The sequence below is a fragment of the Mytilus trossulus genome, chromosome 2 (assembly GCF_036588685.1).
Source record: "Mytilus trossulus isolate FHL-02 chromosome 2, PNRI_Mtr1.1.1.hap1, whole genome shotgun sequence".
NCBI lineage: Eukaryota > Metazoa > Mollusca > Bivalvia > Mytilida > Mytilidae > Mytilus > Mytilus trossulus.
Genome location: NC_086374.1, coordinates 39,581,660 through 39,606,310, shown reverse-complemented (window position 1 = coordinate 39,606,310; position 24,651 = coordinate 39,581,660). Strand labels below are relative to the sequence as shown.

The 24,651-nt window shown below is 31.5% G+C and overlaps 1 protein-coding gene across 4 annotated transcripts in view; it reads right to left on the bottom strand.

Annotated features, from left to right (window-relative positions):
- Nucleotides 1–24,651, bottom strand: part of LOC134707192 (suppressor of Mek1-like) — a 47,862-nt gene that overhangs the window by 4,451 nt on the left and 18,760 nt on the right. Inside the window, exons 10-20 of one of the 4 annotated variants that reach the window (XM_063566763.1) lie at nucleotides 23,712–23,841; nucleotides 20,812–20,932; nucleotides 20,200–20,316; nucleotides 16,306–16,422; nucleotides 15,275–15,391; nucleotides 14,516–14,632; nucleotides 13,242–13,358; nucleotides 11,832–11,936; nucleotides 9,137–9,244; nucleotides 5,150–5,257; nucleotides 676–792 (exon numbers count right to left, since the gene is read on the bottom strand). In XM_063566763.1, the coding sequence (XP_063422833.1) occupies nucleotides 676–792; nucleotides 5,150–5,257; nucleotides 9,137–9,244; nucleotides 11,832–11,936; nucleotides 13,242–13,358; nucleotides 14,516–14,632; nucleotides 15,275–15,391; nucleotides 16,306–16,422; nucleotides 20,200–20,316; nucleotides 20,812–20,932; nucleotides 23,712–23,841 (1,274 nt within the window). The remainder of the gene's footprint in view (nucleotides 1–675; nucleotides 793–5,149; nucleotides 5,258–9,136; nucleotides 9,245–11,831; nucleotides 11,937–13,241; nucleotides 13,359–14,515; nucleotides 14,633–15,274; nucleotides 15,392–16,305; nucleotides 16,423–20,199; nucleotides 20,317–20,811; nucleotides 20,933–23,711; nucleotides 23,842–24,651) is intronic. The other 3 variants (XM_063566765.1, XM_063566764.1, XM_063566766.1) reach the window with 3 other exon arrangements.

Below are 24,651 nucleotides of genomic sequence, written 5' to 3'. Positions count from 1 at the left end.
GCACTACAAGTTGTTAAAGTTAAACATACTAAAAGGCCGAATTATATCGTTGTAAAGCCATACTTCCGGATTTCATTGATTTATGAATATCCGGGACAACAAATCAAAAAAAAAAAATGAAGGTTATTATCTCATCAACATTGTGAAGAAGGCCATGATTCAAAATACATTTAATTTTACATCATCACGAAATGTAACAATTCTCAAATGTCAGCTAGAAAGGGTTTACTTACGGATTATTTATTTCAACCTTTTGATAGTTTAACCGAATTTATTTTGGCAGAGTATTCATTTATGGTTTTTGCACACATTTTTTTTCGTCAAATGCATGGATTTTTCAAATGCAGAAAAATCATTATATCTTTTTGTCAAATATAACCATATGCCAGTCTTACTTGGTCAGACCATTCATTCATAAAATTCGCATGTCTTCTCCACTACACATAAAATAAAATAATAACTCATCTTTCAAACATTTATGAGGTCAAATAGATATATTGGATAGCTCTCATGGTCCTTGGGCAAACACAAACATGAGGTTGTTAATTGTGTTAAACCATTATGAATCGAACCTAGAAAAATAAAGTAGCCCTTTTTTCCTTGAAATAGATACTAGTACTCATTTGTTTTCGTTGTTAGTACAGTAGGAAGAAATGGTCAAGAGGAATGACTTACCTGAACAGACTGAGGATTATGTACTGATCCAGATTGCATTTCGTATGGACCTGCGCTGGCTCGGTTTAATGAAGCATTTACCGAATCCCTTGAGGTTCGTCTGCTTTCTTGGAAATTCTGTTAGAAAGATATTAAAGAATTGAATCCTTCTTTTTGTAAATTTATTGGGGTGTAAAAGCGTTGACCGAAGTACATTTTGTTTCCGCGCTTCATTCTAAAAATGTACGCACGGTCAATGCTTTTACAACCCTATAAAGTTACAAAAAGAAGCATTCAATACTTATAATTACATTTTTTTAGCTAGGATCATTAAAACACGATTTCTATCAAGTTTTTGTTTAATTCACCTGTGCACTTTATTGTGGGACCTCGTGTCATCATGAATGATAAGTTTTATTGGGTGATGCAATTGCTTACGGAATAAAATGTGATGTGAAGTTAGCCAATAAGAATAACGTATTATAATGAAACATGAATCTAATGTAATTATTTGTCAATAGCATGTGTTAGTAAAATCATAAATGCATTTAAAAAGCTTACAACTTATGATTGATCGTAGCAGAAATTAAGTCCATACTTTCAAAGCTGTGTATTTTATGTTGTTGTATAAGTATGTATAGTATAGTTGAAACCTACTTCAACGTTAATTGTAGATCCATTGTTTAAACTCAAAATACACATGAAGTCAGCTGTAATTCGTGACCGTTTTGGATTCTTACCATTTCAATGTGACTTACCGCTACAATCATGTCGTTAAACCATGCCCAAAATAAGATGGCACACTAGTTAATGTCTGTCCGTCTGTCTTTGCATTTATTGTTTAATTTTCAAATCAATATATACTTATTTTTTATTGAGAGTTATCAATCTTTTGTCAGTAATTAGGTCTTTCCACTTTTCTGTGGAAAGACCTATTGTTTTTCTTCTGATTATTTTTTTTTTTTTTTTTTTTTTTTTCTTCCGCCTAATTTTGTTCTTGCGATAAACATTTGTTTCGCAATATGTCGCTTAGATATTTGGTATATGATATCGAACAGTTTATGCGCTTCTGAAATTTACCCTGCGTAAACGAATACTTTACTTTGTAGGAGTTATCTCCCCAAACACTGTTTTCCTTGTTAGCGCAACTCCTTCGCAACCGTAAAATATTATGACAAATTTATTTCACAAAATTGCTCGTTATATCCTTCGCATGATTTGTCCAGTTTTGACCGAAGCAATATGAACGCTCCATATGAGAGTTATTTCCCCTTATGCATTTGATATAAGTGATATGCATTTCTATCTTGTAAACCATAAGTGCTAGAGACCTAGGATCTTTTGATTTGAAGTCCTTGGTCCAAAAAAATGAAAATTAGGTCAAGGTCAAAGGTCAAGGTCATATTCTAATTTTTGAATTTGGTTTATTATCTCTTATTTCCAGAAACTGATTAAGATAACGACAAATTATTTTACCTAAATTGTTTGTTGCGACATGTCGTTACACGTAAATTTTGGTTGCAAGGGTACGTTGAACGTAAAAGGTAGTTTTCTCCCCTCTTGTATTAAAAAATACGCGTATGGTGATATAACTCATTAACCAAATATAAATAAGACTTATAGTCTTTTGATTTGATTTCCTTGGTTTGTGACCTTGAAATTGAGGTCAAGGTCATAGGTTAATAGGACGTTCTAGATTTTGACCTTCTCTTTAAATTCATATAAATACATCATAAAGCCATAGGAACTAATATTATTAAGTGATTTTTACTATATCAATATAAAAATAGATCTTTACTAGTGGAAAGACCTTCAATTGTTCTCTGAACAATTGGTTTTTAATTATTGGTATTCTTTACTTAAATTCAGTAAGAGTTACATCGGAATTTCTAGTATTCGAAAAAAAAACCCAGATGGGCGCTTCAAAAAGGAATCCAATTCTTCCCTTCAAAGAATAAAAATGCCTTGGTCTGATTTTTTCTTAACTTATTGAAGAAAATCTTAACTATAAGTAGAAAGAACTAGTTTTGTCAAACGCCTTATACAAAGTCAGAAAGGATGCAACAACTGTATAAACAATAAGACACTCTTCTACCATGTAAATGTAAAGCTAAATTTTTAGTTTCTGAAAGGAATGGCAGTTATTGACCTGTAAAAATGTGGCCTAAATTATATCTTTGCATTGCGCATTGTTCGTATTCCATTGAATATGGACTGTTCAGGGTAACACATTTGCAATGTCCACGAATTGAATTTAAAATTTCAACTGATTTTTATAGTTCTTTCTTTTTTTTGGTACTGTTATACCACTGTCAAAGGTTAGGGGAGGGTTGGGACCCCGCTAACATGATTAACCCCGCTACATTATGTATGTATGTGCCTGTCCCAAGTCAGGAGCCTGTAATTTGTGGTTGTCGTTTGTTTATATGTTACATATTTGTTTTTCGTTCATTTTGTTTTATATAAATATAAAGGCTGTTAGTATTCTCGTTTGTTTTACATTGTCATTTCAGGGCCTTTTATTTATAGCTGACTTAGCGGTATGGGTTTTGCTCATTATTGAAGGCCGTACGGTGACCTTTAGTTGTTAATTTCTGTGTCATTTTGGTCTCTTGTAGAGAGTTGTCTCGTTGGCAATCATACCACATCTTCTTTTTTTTATATATATATATAACTCTAAATACATTATATTTTTACATCATCACGAACTGCAATAGTTCTCAAATTTCTGCTAGAAAGGTTTTCTTACAGAATATTTATTTCGACATTTTGAAAGTCTTACCGAATTCATTTTGATACTGTAACAGTATTCATTTTATTTTATTTTTACATAATTTTTCGGCAATACGATGATCTAAATGCAACAGCCTTGTATAGTTCATTCATGTGCAGGTCTAACATGGTAAGACCATTCATTTTAAAAATCAGCCAGTCTCATCCGCAACACATAACGTACATTTGTTAAAGAAATATAGAATAACGTATCATCCTTTATAAACACTTTAACAATAACTCATCAATCAAACTATTATTTGGTAAAATTTATATTGTGGTTAGCTGTCATAGTTATCATGCAAACACGAAAGTGAGGTTGTTGATTGTAAAAAAACAGTATAATTCGAACCTGAGGAAATAATAGAGCAATTTTTCCTCGAAATATACACTCATTTATTTGCGTTTTGGCAAAAAACTAGAGGCGCTAAAGAGCCTGTGTCACTCACCTTGGTACATGTGAATATTAAACAAAAGAAGCAGATGGATTCATGAAAAAATTGTGTTTTGGTGATGGTGATGTGTTTGTACATCTTAATTTACTGAACAGTCTTGCTGCTTACCATTATCTATAATGAACTTGGCCAAGTAGTTTCAGTGGAAAATGTTAGTAAAAATTTACAAATTTTATGAAAATTGTTAAAAATTGAATATAAAGGACAATAACTCCTTAGGAGGTCAATTGACCATTTCAGTCGTGTTGACTTATTTGTAAATCTTACTTTATTGAACATCATTGCTGTTTACAGGTTATCTCTATCTATAATAGTATTCAAGATAATAACCAAAAAACAGCAAAAATTCCTTAAAATTACCAACTCAGGGGCATCAACCTAACAACATGTTGTTCGATTCATCTGAAAATTTACAGGCAGATAGATCTTGACCTGATAAACAATTTTACCCTCTCATATTTGCTCTAAATGCTTTGATTTTTGAGTTAGAAGCCAAAAACTGCATTTCACCACTATGTTCTATTTGTAGCTGTGGCGGTCTTCTTGGTTGGATAGCCGGGTCACCAGACACTTTTTTTTAAACTAGATACCCCAAAGATAATTGTGGCCAAGTTTGGATTTATTTGGCCCAGTTGTTTCAGAGGAGATGATTTTTGTAAAAGATTACTAAGATTTACGAAAAATTGTTAAAAATTGACTATAAAGGGCAATAACTTCCTAAGGGGTCAACTGACCATTTCGGTCATATTGACTTATTTGTAAATCTTACTTTGCTGAACATTATTGCTGTTTACAGTTTATCTCTATCTAAAATAATATTCAAGATAATAACCACAAACAGTAAAATTTGCATAAAATTACCAATTCAGGGGCAGCAACCCACCAACGGGTTGTCTGAAAATTTCAGGGCAGATAGACCTTGACCTGATGAACAAATTAACCCTAATGTCAGATTTGCTCTAAATGCTTTGGTTTTTGAGTTATAAGCCAAAAACCGCATATTACCCCTATGTTCTATTTTTAGCCATGGCGGCCATCTTGGTTGGTTGACCGGGTCACCGGACACATTTTTTAAACTAGATACCCCAATGATGATTGTAGCCAAGTTTGGTAAAATTTGGCCTGGTAGTTTCAGAGGAGAAGATTTTTGTAAAAGTTAACGACGACGCACGCCGGATGACGCCGGACGTCAAGTGATGAGAAAATCTCACTTGGCCCTTCGGGCCAGGTGAACTAATAAGAGGGAACGGTTAAGATGAATGACTTACCTGAACAGACTGAGGATAATTAACTGATCCAGATTGCATTGTGTAAGGACCACTTGCGCTGGCTCTGTTTAACGAATCTCGTGACATTGGTCTGCTTTCTTGGAAATTCTTTAAAAAAAAAAGTTTTTTCAATTGAGTCTTCAAACATGGAGATTTTAAGGTTTTTTTTCAAGAATTCAGATGATCATGGTAATACTTCCTTTGGAAGACTCATACGTCCTTGGTCTACCATTTCCCTAAAGTCATAATATTAATAGTAAACTGACACTGTAAATAGAAAAAAATCTGAATGGATTCAACCATTGTATAAATAATAAGATAAACTGCAATGCATATGTACAGCTAAAAATTCATTCCAATTAGTTTAAGGAAGACATTATTTAAAAAAACAACGGCAGACATTATCTGTTAACAAAGCTCTGTTCATTACCGGTTAATAGGTTAAATAAAATTTGGAGGATTGCAACACTATTTCATATAACAGTCCAAAGTATGAAATATTTCAAATTATTATGGCATATTGTTATTCTAAACTATTTCCAAAAATTGATCGCCCTGAGGATCATAAATTTTTTTTTTATTAAAATAAAGTATGTCAATAAAGGTTTTGATTTTGTAAATATTGCCGGTATATTTAACGACCATTCTGTTAAAGAACAAGTTCCTGGATATTTTGACAATACTGAGCTCCCTCTTATTTGTTATATTTACAAGAAATCTACCCGGAAATTTGTGTTTAATTATAACCAATTGTGTAAAGATGTTAATATCAGTGAAAATATACCCACTTCATGTAATTGTAGTAATACCGCATATATTTATGGACCTATTTCCCATGTTATAACAGGAGATCTTAATATCGTTCAAGACCGAGAGTTAAAATCATTCCTAAGTAAAGGACCTAAACCGCCCCCGTCAGTTATTAATTGGAATGAGTGTCGTAATATCACCCACGACTCACTTCGTACTTACTGTTTGAAATGGATAAAACGGGAAAAAGCTGACAAAAAATCTTTGGACTCTTTTTTAAATTCAGTAATGAACATAGTTGATGTACGTATTCAACATTTTAAAGAACATTTTATTATTAATCATAACCACAATAAACCTATTTCTCGTATCAAACATCAACTAAAAGAACTAGCCAAGGAATTTGTTTATGTTCCGGCCGATAAAGCTGCTAATAATATTATTTTTGTTTGACGTAAATTTTACATTGAGGTTCTGAAAAAAGAAATTACCAATTCACAAACATTCCAACTGACTCCATTTTCAGAAAACGACATCTGTAACAAACATAAACTTTTTGCTACCACTTTACAAACAGAACCAAATACAATGAAAGTCCCTACTATGTATTGGCTTCCGAAGCTACACAAAATACCTTACAAATATAGATTTATTTCGTCTTCAAGCCATTGTTCCACTACTAAATTATCTATTCTTCTTACAAGTACACTTGGTACAATCAAAAACCTGATAATAAATTGTTCAAATAAGTCCTTCGAAAATAGTGGAATTAATTACTTTTGGGGTGTCAAGAACTCGTTGGAATTACTTGACAAATTGCATGCTTATATTGGTGATTTTGAATCTGTTCAAAGTTTTTATTTTTCTACCCTGTATACCACATTGCCTCACATTCTCATTAAGAAAAAAATTCACCCACCTAATTTAATGTGAATATATATGTTCAAACTCTTTTAGGTCATTTTTTAGTAACAATAAACAAAAAAACTATGTCAATTGGACATGCTTTGATACTATATATGCCCTTGAATTTTTACTAGATAACATTTTTGTTCGCTTTGGAAATTCCGTATATCGTCAGGTTATCGGAATTCCAATGGGGACTAACTGTGCACCACTTATTGCGGACCTGTTTTTGTATTGCTGTGAGTTACAATTTATGACAAAAATCAGCAAAGACCTATCGAAACAACATCTCCTAAACAAATTTATAATACTTTTAGATTTTTGGATGATATTTTGGCTCTCAATAATGACGACTTCAGTATGTATACTAAGGACATTTATCCTGATGAACTTACTTTAAATAAAGCTAATACTAACAATGACCAATGCCCTTTCCTCGATCTTGATATCTTTATCACTAACGGAAAGCTTAATACTAAAATTTGTGATAAAAGAGATGATTTTTCATTTCCTATTGTTAATTATCCATTTTTAGATGGTGACGTTCCCTTGTCACCATCTTACGGTGTTTATATATCTCAACTTGTACGATTCGCTGGTGTATGTAACAATGTTTTAAATTTTAAAGAGAGAATTTTATGTATTACTGAAAAAATATTACACCAGGGTTTTCGATATTACAAACTAGTCAAAACATTTTCTAAATTTTATCATCGGTATAAGGACATCATTCGTAAATATAGCTCAACATGCAGACTACTTATACGTTCAGGTATTTCACATCCAATTTTTTATGAAAACATTCTTTATAAAGCACAAAAATGTCAGTATTCACCTCAGAAACTAACAAAACCTTTAAATAGACTTATCAAGAAGGGATATAGTTACGATACTATTGTCAGGTTATTAAAGATTGCTTATTTTGGCGATTCACTTATAGGGTCTTGGCATCGGAACTAAACACATTTATTCCCAAAACAGTTGTTGGCATGACACGGGTGATGTTCTTCTCATATATGTTATGATGGTACGATACTTAACCCCTAAAGGGAAGGATTGTGCCTGATATTCATATGATTAAATCATAATCTTTCAATCAGTTTAACTGAAGTCTGGAGCTGGCATGTCAGTTAACTGCTAGTAGTCTGTTGTTATTTATGTATTATTGTCATTTTGTTTATTTTCTTTGGTTACATCTTCTGACATCAAACTCGGACTTCTCTTGATTGGAATTTTAAATGTGCGTATTGTTATGCATTTACTTTTCTACATTGGCTAGAGGTATGGGGGTTGGGGTTTTGAGATCTCATTAACATGTTTAACCCCGCCGCATTTTTGCGCCTGTCCAAAGTAAGGAGCCTCTGGCCTTTGTTAGTCTTGTATTTTTTTAATATCAGTTTCTTGTGTACAATTTTGATATTAGTTTGGCGTTCATTGTTACTGATCCAGTATATATTTATTTAGGGGCCAGCTGAAGGACACCTCCGGGTGCGGGAATTTCTCGCTACATTGAAGACCTGTTGGTGACCTTCTGCTGTTGTTTATTTATATGGTCGGGTTGTTGTCTCTTTGACACATTCCCCATTTCCTTTCTCAATTTTGTTAAAAGTTGTATAAATGCTAAAATGTGTTCCTAATTATATCTTTGCAATGCCCAACTTTGGAATTCAATTGAACTAGAAATATCTAGGGTAACACATCCGCAATGTCCACAAATTGAATTGAAGATTTCTCCCAAGGAAATGGTTATTATGACATCAAAAAGATGAAGAAGACTATAACTTTAAATACATTATATTTTACATCATCACGAACTGTAAGGGTTTTCTGCTAGAAAAGCTTTTTCTTACAGAATATTTATTCCGATCTTTTGACAGTTTTTTCGCGTTCATTTTGGTACAGTATTTATTTTTATTTTTTTTACACATTTTTTTCAGCAATATAGAATCTTTTTTTTGAAATGCAGAAAAATTATATATAGGTCCCTGTCTTTGTAAAGTTCATTCATGTGCAGTTCTTACCTAGTCAAGACCATTTTTTTTTCTAAAAACACATAAAATAAAATGATAGATCCTTTTGTTGAAGAAATATGAAGTAACGTATCATTATTAATAAAACTTAACTCACCTTTCAAACTATTAGATGGTAAAATTAATATTATGGTTAGCTTTTATGGTCCTGCTGCAAACACGATAGTGAAGTTGTTGATTTTGTTAAACCAGTATGATTCGAACCTGATGAAATAATGGAGCAATTTTTCCGTGAAAAAGAGACTCATTTATTTTCGTTTTTGGAAAAAATAGGAGGAAATGGTTAAAGTGAATAACTAACCTGAGCAGACTGAGGATTATTAACTGATCCAGATTGCATTGTGTAAGGACCACCTGCGCTGGCTCTGTTTAACGAATCCCGTGACATTGGTGTACTTTCTTGAAAATTCTAAAAAAAAAAAGAAGGTATTTGTAAAAACTTTATTGGCAGTAAATAAATTGTATTCTTTACTTGAATTTGTATAGATTTACATGGACATTTTAAGTTTTCGAGAATTCAGATGAGCGCTCAATAAAACATGCTAAGCATGACACCTGAAATAGAAAAATGTCTGGATGGATTCAACAATTGTATAAAAAACAGATAAACTGCAATGTATATGTACAGCTAAATATTTCTTCCAATTAGTTTAAGAAAGACATCAATCGAACTAGGATTATCCAGGGAAACACATCCGCAATATCCACAAATTGAAATGAAAATTCTCCCTAAGGTATATTATCACATCTGAAGGTCGAAGAAGACTATGACTCAATACACATTTTATTTAACATCATCAAGAAATATAACAAATACAAAATTTCAAAAAAAAAGGTTTTGCTAACGGAATATATAACTAACCTTTTGCTAGTTTAACCGAATTCATTTTAGGACAGTGTTCATTTATGATTTTTTAACACAATTTGAGGGAAATGGTTGATTTTTTTTAAAATGCAGAAGAACCATTTATTTCCTACAATCTTTGCCAAGTTTATTCATATGCAGTTTACACTTGGTCAAACCATTCATTCCCAAAATGCGCGGCACCTCCGCAACACATTAAATATAATCATAGTTACTTAGTTGAAGGAATTCCAATGAAAAAATAATACTTCCTTGGTCTACTTTTTCACTAAACTTATTGAAGAAAATCTACACAAGAAATAGAAAGAACTAGTTGTCAAACGACTGAAAGGATGCAACAACTGTATAAATAATTAGATACTCTTCTACCATGTACATGTAAGCTAACTGTTTATTCCAATTTAGTTTCTGAAAGGCACTGGAAGTTGTTGACTTCTTAAAATGTAGCCTTAATTATATCTTTGCATTACGCATTTTTCGGATTCAATTGAACAAGGATTGTCCAGGGTAACAAATCTGCAATGTCAACAAATTGAATTGAAAATTTCTCTCAAAGGAAAGGGTTATTATTACATCAACAAGGTGAGAGAGACAAAAACTCTAAATACTAAGTACATTATATTTAACATCATCACGAACTTTAACATTTCTCAAATTTCATCTAGAAATGTATTTTTTTACAGACTATTTCATTCGACCTGTTGACAGTCTTATCGAACTCATTTTGGTACAGTTTTCATTTTTTATTTTTACACAAATGTTTTCAGCAATGGGATGATTTTTTAAATGCATTAGAAATATATATATCTTTCTGTGTTTGTAAAGTTCATTCATGTGCAGGTTTTACCTAGTCAGACCATTCATTCTAAAAATCAGCCTGCCCCTTCCCGAACACATAAAATAAAATGATAGTTCCCTTTGTTGAAGAAACATAGAATAACTTATCTGCATTGTCATAAACATTAACAATAACTCATCTTCCAAACTTTCATTTGGTCAAATTAATATTGTGGTAAGCTTTCATTGTCCTTATGCAAACACGATAGTGAGGTTGTTGATTATTGTCCTTATGCAAACACGATAGTGAGGTTGTTGATTGTGTTAAACCAGTATGATTCGAACCCGATGAAATAATAGAGCAATGTTTCCTTGAAATACATATTCATTTATTTTCGTTTTTGGCAAAACACTAGTAGGAGGAAATGGTTAAGGTTAAGAATTCAGATGAGCTTTCCATAAAGTATATTAAATCTTCCTATGGGACTCATACTTCCTTTTCCCTAAGTTTATAACAGAAAACTGACACCGGCAATAGAAAAAAGTCTAAATGGATGCAATTACTGTTATAATCAGATATTAAACTGCAATGTATATGTACAGCTAAATATTTATTTCAACTACGCTAAGAAAGCATTAAAAGTTGTTAACATGCTAAAATGTGTCCCTTATTATATTCGTGCAATGCCCATCTTCTGAATTTTATTGAACTCGAATAATCCAGGGTAAAAAATCTGCGATGTCCACAAATTGAAATGAAAAATTTCCCTAAGGTATATTACTAGTATCACATCAGAAGAATGAAGAAGACTATGACTCAATATAAATTTTATTTCACATCATCACGAAATGTTATATAATTCCAAAATTTCAGCTAGTAAGGTTTAGCTTACGGAATATTTATTTTGACCTTTTGTTAGTTGAACCAAATTCATTTCGGGACAGTGTTAATTTTTTATTCGCAAATGAATGATTATTCTAAATGCAGAAGAGTCATATAATCTTGCCAGGTTTATTCATATACAGTTCTTACCTGGTCAGACCATTTATTCCCAAAATCAGCCTAATTCCTCCCAACAGATAAAATAAATATAGTTCCTTTAGTTCAAGGAAAATATCAGCATTTATATAGACTTGAATAATACCTCCATCTTTCCAGCTTTTATTTGGTTGAATAAATATAGTGGTTAGCTCTTATGATACTGATGCTAACACGATAGTGAGGTAGTTGATTGTGTAAAACCAGTATGATTCGAACCGGAGCAAGTTACGCAGTGCTTTTTCTTTAAAATAAATACTCAATTGTGTTCGTTGTCGGCACTTTAGAAGGAAATGATCAAGGGGTATGACTAACCTGAACAGACTGAGGATTATTAACTGATCCAGATTGCATAGCGCTGGCTCTGTTTACTGAAGCATTCATTGACTCTCTCGATGTTTGTCTACTGTCTTGAAAATTCTGTAAAAAAGGAATTTGTAAATGGAAAGTTTTTATAAAATCTTAAATTCAATTGAAAAGTCCAACTTATTATTGCTCATAGCAAACATTGTGTCTGTTCTTCCAAAACTGTGTATCTTATGTTGTTGTATCAAAATGTGTAGTATAGTTTAAACCTAATTCCATGTTAATTGAAGATCCATTGTTTAAACTCAAATACAGTAGTTGTTAGCTGATATTCGTGAGTTGGTAAACCTTTTGCGTCTTTACTTATTGCAATGATAATGTTGTTAAACCATGGTCCAAAAACAATGGTGCTCTGGTTAATGTATGTATGTCTGCCTGTCTGTTTGTATTGGCATTCGTCGTTTATTTCTAAATATTTATAAATCATTACTTATTTTCATTTAGGAAAGAGTTGTATGCGTTTTTGCAGTTATCAAACTTTTATTGTCAATTATTTATTTGTATTCCTTTCTTAAATTCATTAAGAATTACATCGGATTTTCTAGTTTTCGAAAAAAAACCAGTAAATTCATCCAGTAAGATTCCTTGGAATAATAATAATTCTTGGTCTACTTTTCACCTTTACTTATGGAAGTATCTACCCTAAAAATATGGAAAAAAACTAGTTTTGTCAAACGCCTTATATATAAAGTTTAAAAGGATGCACCAATTGTATATATACCAGACATATTATAATATATTTGTACAGCTTAATATTTATTCTAATTAGCTTCAGAAATGCACTGTAAGCTATTGATGAAATTTCGCCTAAATTATATCTTTGCAATGTACATTTTTCGGGTTCAATTTAACTAGGTTTTCCCAGGGTTTCAACATCTGCCACATCCGCAAATTGAATTCAAAAAGAATCTCCTAAAGGCAATTATTATAATTTTTATCACATCAGAAAGCTGAAAACTATATTTCAAAATTTATTATACTAAGCATCATCACAATATGTTACAGTTTTTTTAAATTTTAATAGACTTTTTCATTCTTTCTTAAAATCAACCTGCCTCCTTCCCAACATATAAAATATAATTATAGTTCCCTTAATTCAAGGAATAAAGAATAATAGATCATCATTTATATACATTTGAATACTATCTCATCTTTCAAACTTTTTTTTGGGCAAATCGATATTGTGGTTAGCTATCATGTTACTGATTCAATCACTATATATGTGAGGTTGTCGATTGTGTAAAACCAGTATGATACGAACCGAGGGTTTAATGGAGGACATTTTTTGCATTGAAATAAATACTGATTTGTTTTTGCTGTTTGCAAAGTATGCAGAAATGGTTATGGCGAATGACTTACCTGAACAGACTGAGGATTATTTACTGATCCAGATTGCATTGTGTTTGGACCTGCCCTGGCTCTGATTAATGAAGCATTGATTGACTCTTTTGACGTTCGTCTACTTTCTTGGAAATTCTGTTAAAAAATAATTGTCAATTGAGTCATTTATTTGTATTCTCTACTTGAATTTATTTAGAGTTACTTCGGAATTTTTAGAGTTCGAGAAATCAGATGGTCGCTTCATAAAGGATTTCAATTCTTCCAATTGAAAGCTTAAATTTCTTTGTTCTATTTTCCCCTGAATCTATTGAAAAATCTACTTTAGAAAAAGAGCAAACAAATTTTTCTTAACGCCTTATACAAAGCATGAAAGGATCCAACAATTGAATTTATAATCAGATAATCTACAATGCATGTGTACAGCTATACCCCAATAAGTTTCAGAAAGGTACTGGAAGTTGTTGGCATGTTAAAATATAGCCTGAATTATATCTTTGTAATGCACATTTTCCGGCTTCAAGGAAGGGTAATAATCACAGGGTCAAGAAGACTGTGATTCAAAATGCCTTTTATTCTACAACATTACAAACTGTAACAGTTCTCAAATTTCAACTGCGTTTTTTAAGACATTTTGAAGACATTTTTTTTCTGCAAATATGTAAATTTTTCAAATGTAGAAAAATCATTTATATATTTATGTCTATTCATATGCAGGTCTTACTTCAGACCATTCATTCCTAGTTTTGCCTGCCCCGTCCCCATTATATAAAATAAAATAATAGTTCCCTAAGCTCAAAGAATATGGAATAACGTATCGTCATTTACATATAAGTATATACTTGAATAATAACTGTTTTTTTTGCGCATTCATTCAGGCAAATGCATATAGTGGTTAGCTCTCATAGTACTGATGCAAACACGATTGTGACGTTGTTGATTGTTTAAATTCAGTAAGATTCGAATCTGATGAAATTTTAGTAATGGAACATTTTTTCATTGAAATAAATACTCATAAGTGCTACATATTTGTTTTCGTTCATATTTTGTACATTAATCAAGATGTTAGTTTTAACGTTTGAATTGTTTTACATTTGTGATTTCGGGGCCTTTCATAGATGTTTATGCAGTATGGACTTGCTCATTGTTAAAGGCTGTAGGGTACCGTATATCTGTTTATTTTTGTGTCAATTGGTCTCTTGTGGAGTTGTCTTATTTGCAATCACACCACATCTTCTTTTTTTTTTATATCCATTGATTTCGTTGTTTCATTAGGAGTCAAGGTGATGACTAACCTGCACAGACTGGGGATTATTTACTGATCCAGAATGCATTGTATTTGGACCAACACTGGCTCTGTTTAATGCAGAATTCATTGACTCTCTCGATGTTTGTTTACTGCCATGGAGATTCTGTAAAAAATATACTCGACAAGATGATTTTATTTTAGTTGAAAACGTTTGACATTTTAATGCTCGTAGCATACATTATTTCCATATATAAAACAAGATACCTGTATCAAAATCTTTTTCTTTCTTAGAACGTATTAAAATCAAGCAAGGAATTTGTAAATAAAAACTTAAATGGCTATTATAATTCAAGGTGCATATGTCAAACACTTTATAGGTTACTTGTGTTTATTGGTAAATGTTTTCGCTTTAACTATTTCTATGTGCCGAACTGCGGCCTGCTCAAAAGACGTAGGTCTTACCTGGCCAGGCCATTTATAAAAAAAAAACCCACAAAAACACTTGCTTCAGTTGGAGCTCAATAAATAAACATATTCCCCTTGTATAAAGATCATAGAATAACGTATCATGTATATACACTTGAATAATATTATCAATAACTCACCTTTAAAGTTTCCAGCCAAGTGAATAAAGCGTTTAGCTATCATACTCTTGATGTATACTCGATAATAAAGTTGATTATTGTGTAAAATCAGTATGCATTTGCACATAATAAAATAATAAGTCTTTTTTTCATTTATAGGTATACTCAACATAATTTATTGTTGGGGCATATGAAGAAACAGGTAGAGGTGAATTACTTACCTTAACAGACTGAGGATTATTCACTGATCCAGAAGGAATTGTGTTTGGACCCGCACTGGCTCTGTTTAAAGAGGAATTCATTGACTCTCTTGACGTTCGTCTACTTTCTTGAAAATTCTATTGAAGAAATATTCATCGAAATAAATTGGAAAATTTTAACTAAGTCTTTTGATTTCTCGTTTCACACATTATATCTCTTAAATTTGAAACCTGTATATTGTATCAAAATCTTTTTCTCAGAACATATTTAACAAAACATTGAATTCGTTAGTAAAAAAAACTTATTTCAATAATTTGACACAAATGGACATTAGCTATAATGTATAAAACAAATTAAAATATGATATTTTTTGTTCATTCATCAATGAAATTGAAACAATGAAGAAGCCAGTGCGCTAATGAATTATTTACCTACTAGTGAGTAATTCGACCTTATTGAATCCGTATTCGTCTGACTTTTAATTCAATTATTATATGTAGATAGGTCACGTATGTTCAGCCATTAATAAGCAAACACTGATTCAATAAAAAAAAACATTCCTGTACAGGTAAAAACGGTGATTAACCTTTTTTTTTTTAACCTATAACATGAAATAAACAGACCAAGAAAAGTCCAATTACACTAGGTTAATTTCTATTTCTTTTTATGTTTATAGATATAAGAAGATGTGGTATCAGTGCCATTGAAACAACTCTCCATCTAAGTCTCAAATTGTAAAATAAAAAAAATATAGGTAAAATTACGACCACCAACACGGAATCTTGGTTCACACCAAGCGGCAAGATATAAAGGGCCCAAAATGACTACTACAAAACCATTTAAACAGAAAATTATAATTCAACTGTCCGGGTTTTATCATGATCAAGTAAATATAGTGTTTACTAGTACCTCCCGGGTTCTGAAATATACACGATTGAGAAGTTGTTATATGTGTAAACATGTGCTTGAACATGAAAAACAATGAAGCTTTTTTGCCTTGAAATGAATAGGTTTCGCACATTAAAGGACATGGTCGAGATGAATTACTAACCTTAACAGACTGGCGATTATCAATTAATCCAGAATGCGTTGTTTTTGGGCCGGCACTGGCTCTGTTTAATGAAGAATTTATTGACTCTCTCGATGTTCGTCGACTTTCTTGAAAATTCTGTGAACAAGATATTCGTCAATATAATTTGTTTACTTTGAAAACTATTAAAGCATGGTCTACTTTGTTCCTTATGTATTAATAAAAATGTACAGTACACATTAAAAGTGAGTAGTGGATGTCATTGTTAGTTCTTTTTTCATTTTTTATGCCCCATCTACGATAGTAGAGGGGCATTATGTTTTCTGGTCTGTGCGTCCGTTCGTCCGTCCGTCTGTTCGTTCGTCCGTCTGTCCATCTGTTCGTTCGTCTGTCTGTCCAGCTTCAGGTTAAAGTTTTTGGTCAAGGTATTTTTTGATGAAGTTAAAGTCCAATCAACTTTAAACTTAGTATACATGTTCCCTTTGATAAGATCATTCTAATTTTAATGCAAAATTAGACAATTTATTCCAATTTCACGGTCCACTAAACATAGAAAATGATAGTGCGAGTGGGGCATCCGTGTACTATGGACACTTTCTTGTTTTTATTGTTTTAAGTATACCTTCTGAAAAGTAAATGCGAGCTAAATAAATAAAAGTAGTTTTGCTTAAAAAAATAAGCAAACATCTTGGTCGTTTTCATTCATGTTTTGTCAAACATAGTGTACAAAAACTAAATTGGCAACAACCTTATAAATTAAATTGGCAACAAAATTAGGAAGATCATATCATAGAGAAACTATGTACTAAGTTTTAAGTTGATTGGACTTTATCTAGATGGACTGATAGACGAACGGACAGACGAACAGACCAAAAACACAATACCTTTAGGTCGAACATACACATGAGTAAACATACCATGTACTTCAAAATACATTATCTAGAAATGTAACAATTCATCTATTTGAGTCATGAGTTTTTTTTATTAAGGGAATTTTATGTTCACCTTTTCCGAGGTTCGATTAATTTGTATGCAGTTTTTATTTTCGATAGGATAAACAATATGTTCCTGTTAATGGTTGAATTGGGTGTTGCAGAATATTCATTACCATCCTGCTGTCTTTGTAAAAATTATTGATTTTCAGGTCTTAAAAATACAAATATGTCGTATGATTGCAATTGATTAAGATAAAAGCAACTACCAAATATTTTCTGCATCCCCTTGATAAATAGATCATGATGTTGTTGCCTAAGCAATGCCTAAAATATATGTTACGATAGGTATGTAGTGTTTACAGGCGTAATGATTAAATTTTTACTAATGTCTTAAAATTAAGTTACTCATCCGACCCTCATGACTAATTTTTTGATTTAAGTCACTTTATAAAGCGATATAACAAATACATGCAACATTCTAGACATCAAAATCGATAAAAAGGGAACTATTCCATATATACTCATCATATTTATCAGGATTAAAATTTTGTGTCTGCGACAGACACACAATGAAATTAAAAAAAAATTAAAAGGCAAAATAAAGTACAAAGTTGAAGAGCATTGCGGACGAATAATTCCTAAAAGTGTTGTCAAATGCAGCTAAGGTAATCTGTTCATGCAGTTGTCAAATACAGCTAAGGTTATCTATTCATGGGGTTGTCAAATGCAGCTAAGGTAATCTATTCATGGGGTTGTCAAATACAGCTAAGGTAATCTATTCATGGGGTTGTCAAATGCAGCTAAGATAATCTATTCACGGGGTTGTCAAATACAGCTAAGGTTATCTATTCATGGGCTTGTCAAATACAGCTATGGTTATCTATTCATGGGGTAGAAAAACCTTAGTATTCCAAACTAATGTTTTTGCAGACTGACTATATCAGTCAAGTTTTATATCTGCAAAGAAATAATATAACAAGAATGTGTCCAAAGTACACAGATGCCCCACTGGCACTATCATTTTCCATGTTCCATGGACCGTGAAATTGGGTCAAAAGTCTAATTTGGATTTAAAATTAGAAAGATCATATCATAAGCAGCAAGTGTACTAAGTTTCAAGCTGATTGGACTTCAGCTTCATCAAAAACTACCTTGACCAAAAACTTTTACTTGAAACTCCAATTTTCATTTTCTATGTTCAGTTGACCGTGAAATTGGGGTCAGAAGTCTAATTTGGCTTTGCAATTAGAAAGATCATATCATAAGCAACAACTGTACTAAGTTTCTAGTTGATTGGACTTCAGCTTCATCAAAAACTAACTCGACCAAAAACTTTAACCTGTGGACGAAAGAACAAACGGACGGACGGACGGACGAACGAACGGAGCCACAGACCAGAAAACATAATGCCCCTCTACTATCGTAGGTGGGGCATAAAAACGTCCATAGAAATGACTTTAAATTTCTTAAAACCATTGGGAAATTGCTTTCTTGTACGGAAAATCCACCCTGAAAACAAGGTAGGAATATCTTTCAATATTGTTATAAATGTTACTGAGAGATAATATTCTATTGTGAACATTTGTGTTTGTCATTACGTGAAGTAACATTAAATGGGCTATGTCAAAGATTTTTTTAAAACTTTAAATACAACTTTGACTTGTTTAAACATTAACAGAATATTGAAAAATATTACATTTGTCTACTTTTTTCTGAAATATTTATGATCTTTGTTAACAGGTAAACTAGTCCAGTCAAACTAATTGCAACAGAAATTTTTTCTAGTTCAAGTGTATAGCATTATGCCCTTTATACACACAGAAAAAAAATTCCATAAAATCTAACTTGAGCCAAAAAAAATTACTATGGGAATTAACATTGGAAGAGGAGATAACTCTTGCAAAAATGAGCCTTTTTGGTCAGTTTATAGGTTATTTTTCTTGAAATTTATGTAAAGTATGATACTTTGATGGGGTTATAAGTTTGTATTTGACTAAATTATATTATCCTCTGCTCATGAAATGTAGAAAACCGAAGTGTTATGTGTAGTTTTATTTTTTTCATTCATTTTTCATTAAAGAAATTGCAAATTTAAAGCTTTGTGACCATTTTGAAAAAATAATGTGAAAATTTGGTTTTGTTTATATCTTTATATTATATTTGTCCAGCATCGTCCTTGTTTAATGAAACTTTAAACCACAAAAAGAAGAATACATGCTTAGTTATTTTGATTAAATTTGAGATTCTTTATCTTGAGATGTTGCAAAATTCCATAAATGGTCAACTAATGAATTACGAAATCTAGATTATAGCTTGATAAAAGATATGAAAACACCTTTAATGTTTTTTGTTATACTCTAAAGACCGCTAAAAAAATCAAGAATTAATACCTTCTGATAATTAGAAGCGATAAAGTTGAAATTTTGTATCAATTTTTATTGATATTTCTGCCTATTTGCAAGAATTATCTCCTTCTTCAATGCAAATCACTAAGGAAATTTTAAATGGTGATTTTTTTAGTCTTCCTTAAGTTAGATTTGATGGGCCTTTTTTCTGTGTATATTTTAGGTATAATGCCAAAGATTAAAACTTAAAAAATTTCTTTAGCAAGTACTTTCGGGTTAGGGTCAAATTTATACTAAATTGACTGGACTAAACATTTGTATAGGTTGAATATAAAATCAGAGATAAAACATTCTTAAATTTACCATATTATTAAATCTCCAATTTCAAATCTAGTTTTCCTCTTAAAATCTATATGTTTCTGGTATATAAATTTCCTTCATAATTGCTAAAAAAAATGTACTTCTGAATTCTCGTGTTTCTGATACAAACACGATATTAAGATTATTGTTATTGTAAAACCAGTATAATTGTTTGAGCATGAGGAAATAATAAGGAAACACATTTTCTCAGTAATGAATAACCAAATGGGGTCGTTGTTGGCATAGTGGGAGGATAGTCGCAATGAATAACTAACCTTAACAGACTGAGGATCATTCACTAATCCAGAATGCCTTGTGTTTGCACCAGAACTTGCTCTGTTTAATGAAGCCTTCATTGACACTCTCGATGTTCGTCTACTTTCTTGGATATTCTGTGAAGAAGATATTCGTCAATGTAATGTGTTCTAAAAATCTTACATGTAATTTAAAAATTTAGATATTTGATTGCTCGTGGCATACATCATGTCCATACTCTACCTATAAAGCTGTTTGTATTGTTTCAGAATGTTTTATTTAGAATGTAGCAAAACTAATCATTGATTTTTTTTTATTTCAGAGGGTACATGAATGTAATTGGTAAGAAATTTCAATTTTTGTTTACTTTTATTCGTCAATTGGTGAACTTTTGCGTATTTATCATTTCAAAGAGCTACATTTCATTTCACTCTGGATAAAATGACACAGGTTTACTGCTAATGATCTGTTTGTCTATTCTGACAAAAAGCTTTTATGCGTGTATAGAAACTTTATTGTCGGTAACGTATTTGTATTTTTTACTTTATTTCATTTTACGTGGGAATTACCGAAGACATAGAAAATGAATAGCTGATGCTACCATGATGTGTCATATAAGTCACAAAACTAACCTTATTATCATCATGATCATCTTTTTGAATAAGTTCTTCGGCTTCAGGATTTATTCCATCGCCTTTTCCATCTGATTCATTTTCGTTAGCTTTTTTCCCACCTGTTCTTGATCTTACTAACCTGAAAATTAAAAAAAAACTTTTGAAATCACGTCATAAGGCGTCAACCCGGTCTTAAATACTATACAATTATTAATACAATATGTCAAGCACTAAATATCGGCCGAGGTCTAAAATAAATCGTACCAAAGACTATAAAAAATCACAAATTTTGCCACAAAATATTTCCTTTAATAATACTTACACTAGAAATAGATTACCTCACCTGTATGCGGCACTACAGAACATTTCTTACCATGCTTCCTCGATAAAATGGCAATGCTTACAAGGAGGCTATTAAATCAAGAGTTCCAAGTAGTGAAGTTGAAACAATATATTCAACAATACACGGATGCCATTAGGAAAAAAATTAAAGCACAAAAAATACTGAATTTCTTGACTGTTATGGAATATTTGCCTTAACCGAAATCCCAAATATGACCTACCGAATGAGACCTAACAGACTAATTTGTACTACTATTATCAGCATGAACGGTGCCACTTTCTCAGCAGAAATTACTCAACCTTTCGGAGGTCCCAAAATTTTCATTTTTTGGTGAGTATTATATTATTCAGTTCTTAGATTGTTATTTTGTATTTTAGTGTTTTTGTCATTGTATTGTCAGTTAGTTTTCGACTTAACTGTTTCGATAATCCCCGTTTATTGTGTCTGCTACAGTCATTGTTTATTAGATTAGTTTATCGGTTTGTTGATATAAAAGCTTATAATAAATAAACGGTACCAATTTTCTTGCACCATATAAAAGACACAATCATAATTATATTGTTAAAAGTCAATTTTAATATACTGCTCATATTATATTTCGAACGGACATTCGTATGTGTAAAGTTGCTCCCTCCGTTTCTATTTCTGAACTCATTCTCTAGTGTTATGCTTATTATTGGAAATGCAGCTTCTTATTTAAATGTCTACATCTAGATTTACATTCGATTAATTGATGGGTACCAAGGCAGTTAAAGCATAACTTATCTCGTTTAACTATATGAGTCTTTTGCTTCATTTTATCTACAGAATAGCGCTTCTGTTTCACAATCAGATTGATTTGAAATTTTCAAGCTCCATTGGTCAAGGCACAATAAACATAGACGATAATTTATGCAATGTGAATAAAGAAAACTGTTCATCCATTTGATATAATATACAACTTACTTTTTTCGGCCTAAGCCGATGTCACTGTCAATACGATATCGAAAATGGACAATATTAGAGACTTTTTCCCCCGAAGACAATCTCAATAATAACAGCGATTATGTAAAAATATCAGTATAAAATATCAACAGTGTGTAAATCTATGCGCATTTATAATTATAAATATGTATATTTGGCCATCAACTGCGATTTTACCAAAAAAAGTTATTAACCTTTACCGACTAGCAATGCTGTTAATTTTAGAAAGGCCAAGGTTGTAAGAAAACGTTTTTAATATGTTTTATTTTTCAAATTGCTGTATCAATTTAGTGGTTCTTTTTGTTGTTTTTTTTTTAACTTTTTCGTATTTTTGTTTGTTTTTTTCATTGCTTCGACTACGAGTTTTCATTTTGCTTAGGGATCACCACCTCCTTTATTTTTTAGATGAAAGACCATCCATTTGATATGAAAGAAGAAAAAAAACCACCAAATATTTGTATCATGTATGATACATTAAATCAAGCTTTAAATCAGAAAAAAATGCTTTGAACCTATAGTTGCTAATTTCTGTGTCAGTTTGGACTCTTATAGATAGTTGTCTCATTAGCAATCATAACCTATCTTCTTTTCGTATTTAAAATAATTCAAAATGGATGGCAGTTTTTTTGCAGATAGTGACCTTTAGCCTGTACTTATAGGCTCAATTAACATACTATTGGATATATTAGAAACATTCAAACATTATGGATAATAACTATCTTATAAAAAATATTTGAAAAACATTGGGATACAGCTAATGCAACATATGATAAGGATAAGTTACGCGTTATTCAAATATATCAACAAGTAACAAAACAAGAAGTACTACACCAATAATCAGGAAATTACGACACACTTGGAATTAATAGTCAAAAAATCTTCCAAAACGAAATGTATATAAAAAAGAGAGAAAAACTTAATTTTTGTTGTTGAATTACTCCCTGATTGATGATCACAAAAGGAATGCATTTCAAAAAAAATATCCAGTGTGTTGAATAAACAGTCGTACTCCGATATCATTTTTAGCAGAGTTTGGACTCAAACAGGAACAATGTTGTTTATTTATATAAGAATTCTTGTACACGACCCAACTGCGTGTGTGCATTACATTGCGAGTACTGTAAAAAGTTTCCTAAATAGGGCATGGAACAGAGAAGAACACATCAAAATACTGAGATGTCCACTGTTATCGTTTAAGGACATGTAAACCATTCATTTAAAACCCTTTGAGAACTTCAACTTACAGAAGCTTTTACATGGATATACACTACTCAAGTGAGTAATTTCCCAAATAAGGATCCTTGAGGTCCACCCATGTTTTTGTATTTGTACGTCTGGAATGTTTTTTGAAATAGATAACACTTTTTATCTATGAATTATAAGAGAACATTTATAAACCACTAGTTTTTGAAATGCTGATTTTGAAATCTTTTTTTTTTTTTAAATAATTGATTATCAATGTATGTCTGGTTTCATTGGGTAACAGTATTGTTTTCATTTATTCTAAGAAACTGTTTTTTCAAAGTGTAATTCTATAAAGGAAAAAAACAGAATCAGAAATCTGGGGATATCCTTTTTATACAAAATATATGATTCGTGATTGTGGACTAACCAGAATATTGCAACTCCGATCAGTGACAAAAGTACCAACACAACAGCAACAATTGCCGCTACGTCAGCATTTTCTTCTTCATCTTCTGTTACTGTTGAACCTGGTGTTGTATTTATTTCTGTTCCATCTCCTGTAATAAATGTCTATCAATTATTTTCATCCGACAAAAAACAAGTAAAATCGTTATTTGAAAGAAATTCACAAAACTGTGGATTCATTTAATATCATGGGTATCAATTTCGTGGATTTATGAAAACTTCGTGGATATGTAATATCGTTATTTTGCGGAAGTCTGCATACGCGCCTATGAGAAATTATCATTCGTTGCATTTGATTTCGTGGTTCCACTTTCCAATGAAATCCACGAAAATTGTGTCCAACGAATAATAATGAATCCATCTACAATCGATCACATACATTTTCTTAACTCCTATGTTACTATTGAGGCAAATATTGCTGAATAAAAGAGATTGTATCGTGGATGTGTCTGAATCTGCCCAAGAGCAAGGATCTCTTTTTCCATATAAAATCTTACGAATAAACTTGATCGTTTTTTAAGGTATTATGAATGTGCATGACTTACATGAGTGTTTCGACTGCATCGTGTAATTTGCCGAATCTTTAGGTTTTTAATAGTCTTTACATATTTTTGTTGTGTTTTGTCTGTTTCCCGTAACCATTTTCTTTAGTTTGCCCCTTAAATTTTGCACGTTAAGTTTTTTGTTTCACATACACGTGACTGAAATCAAACAAATATATGATTCACAGAACATTAAAAAAAAAAAAAAGGAAACACGGATAAAATTTTATAATTTCAATTTTATTTAACACATAAACACATTGAATGGGTTTACTTTAGTAATTGTGGGACCCTTTATATCTTGTTGTTCGGTGAGAGCCAAATCTTCTAGTTGAAGGCCGTTCATTGACCTATAATGGT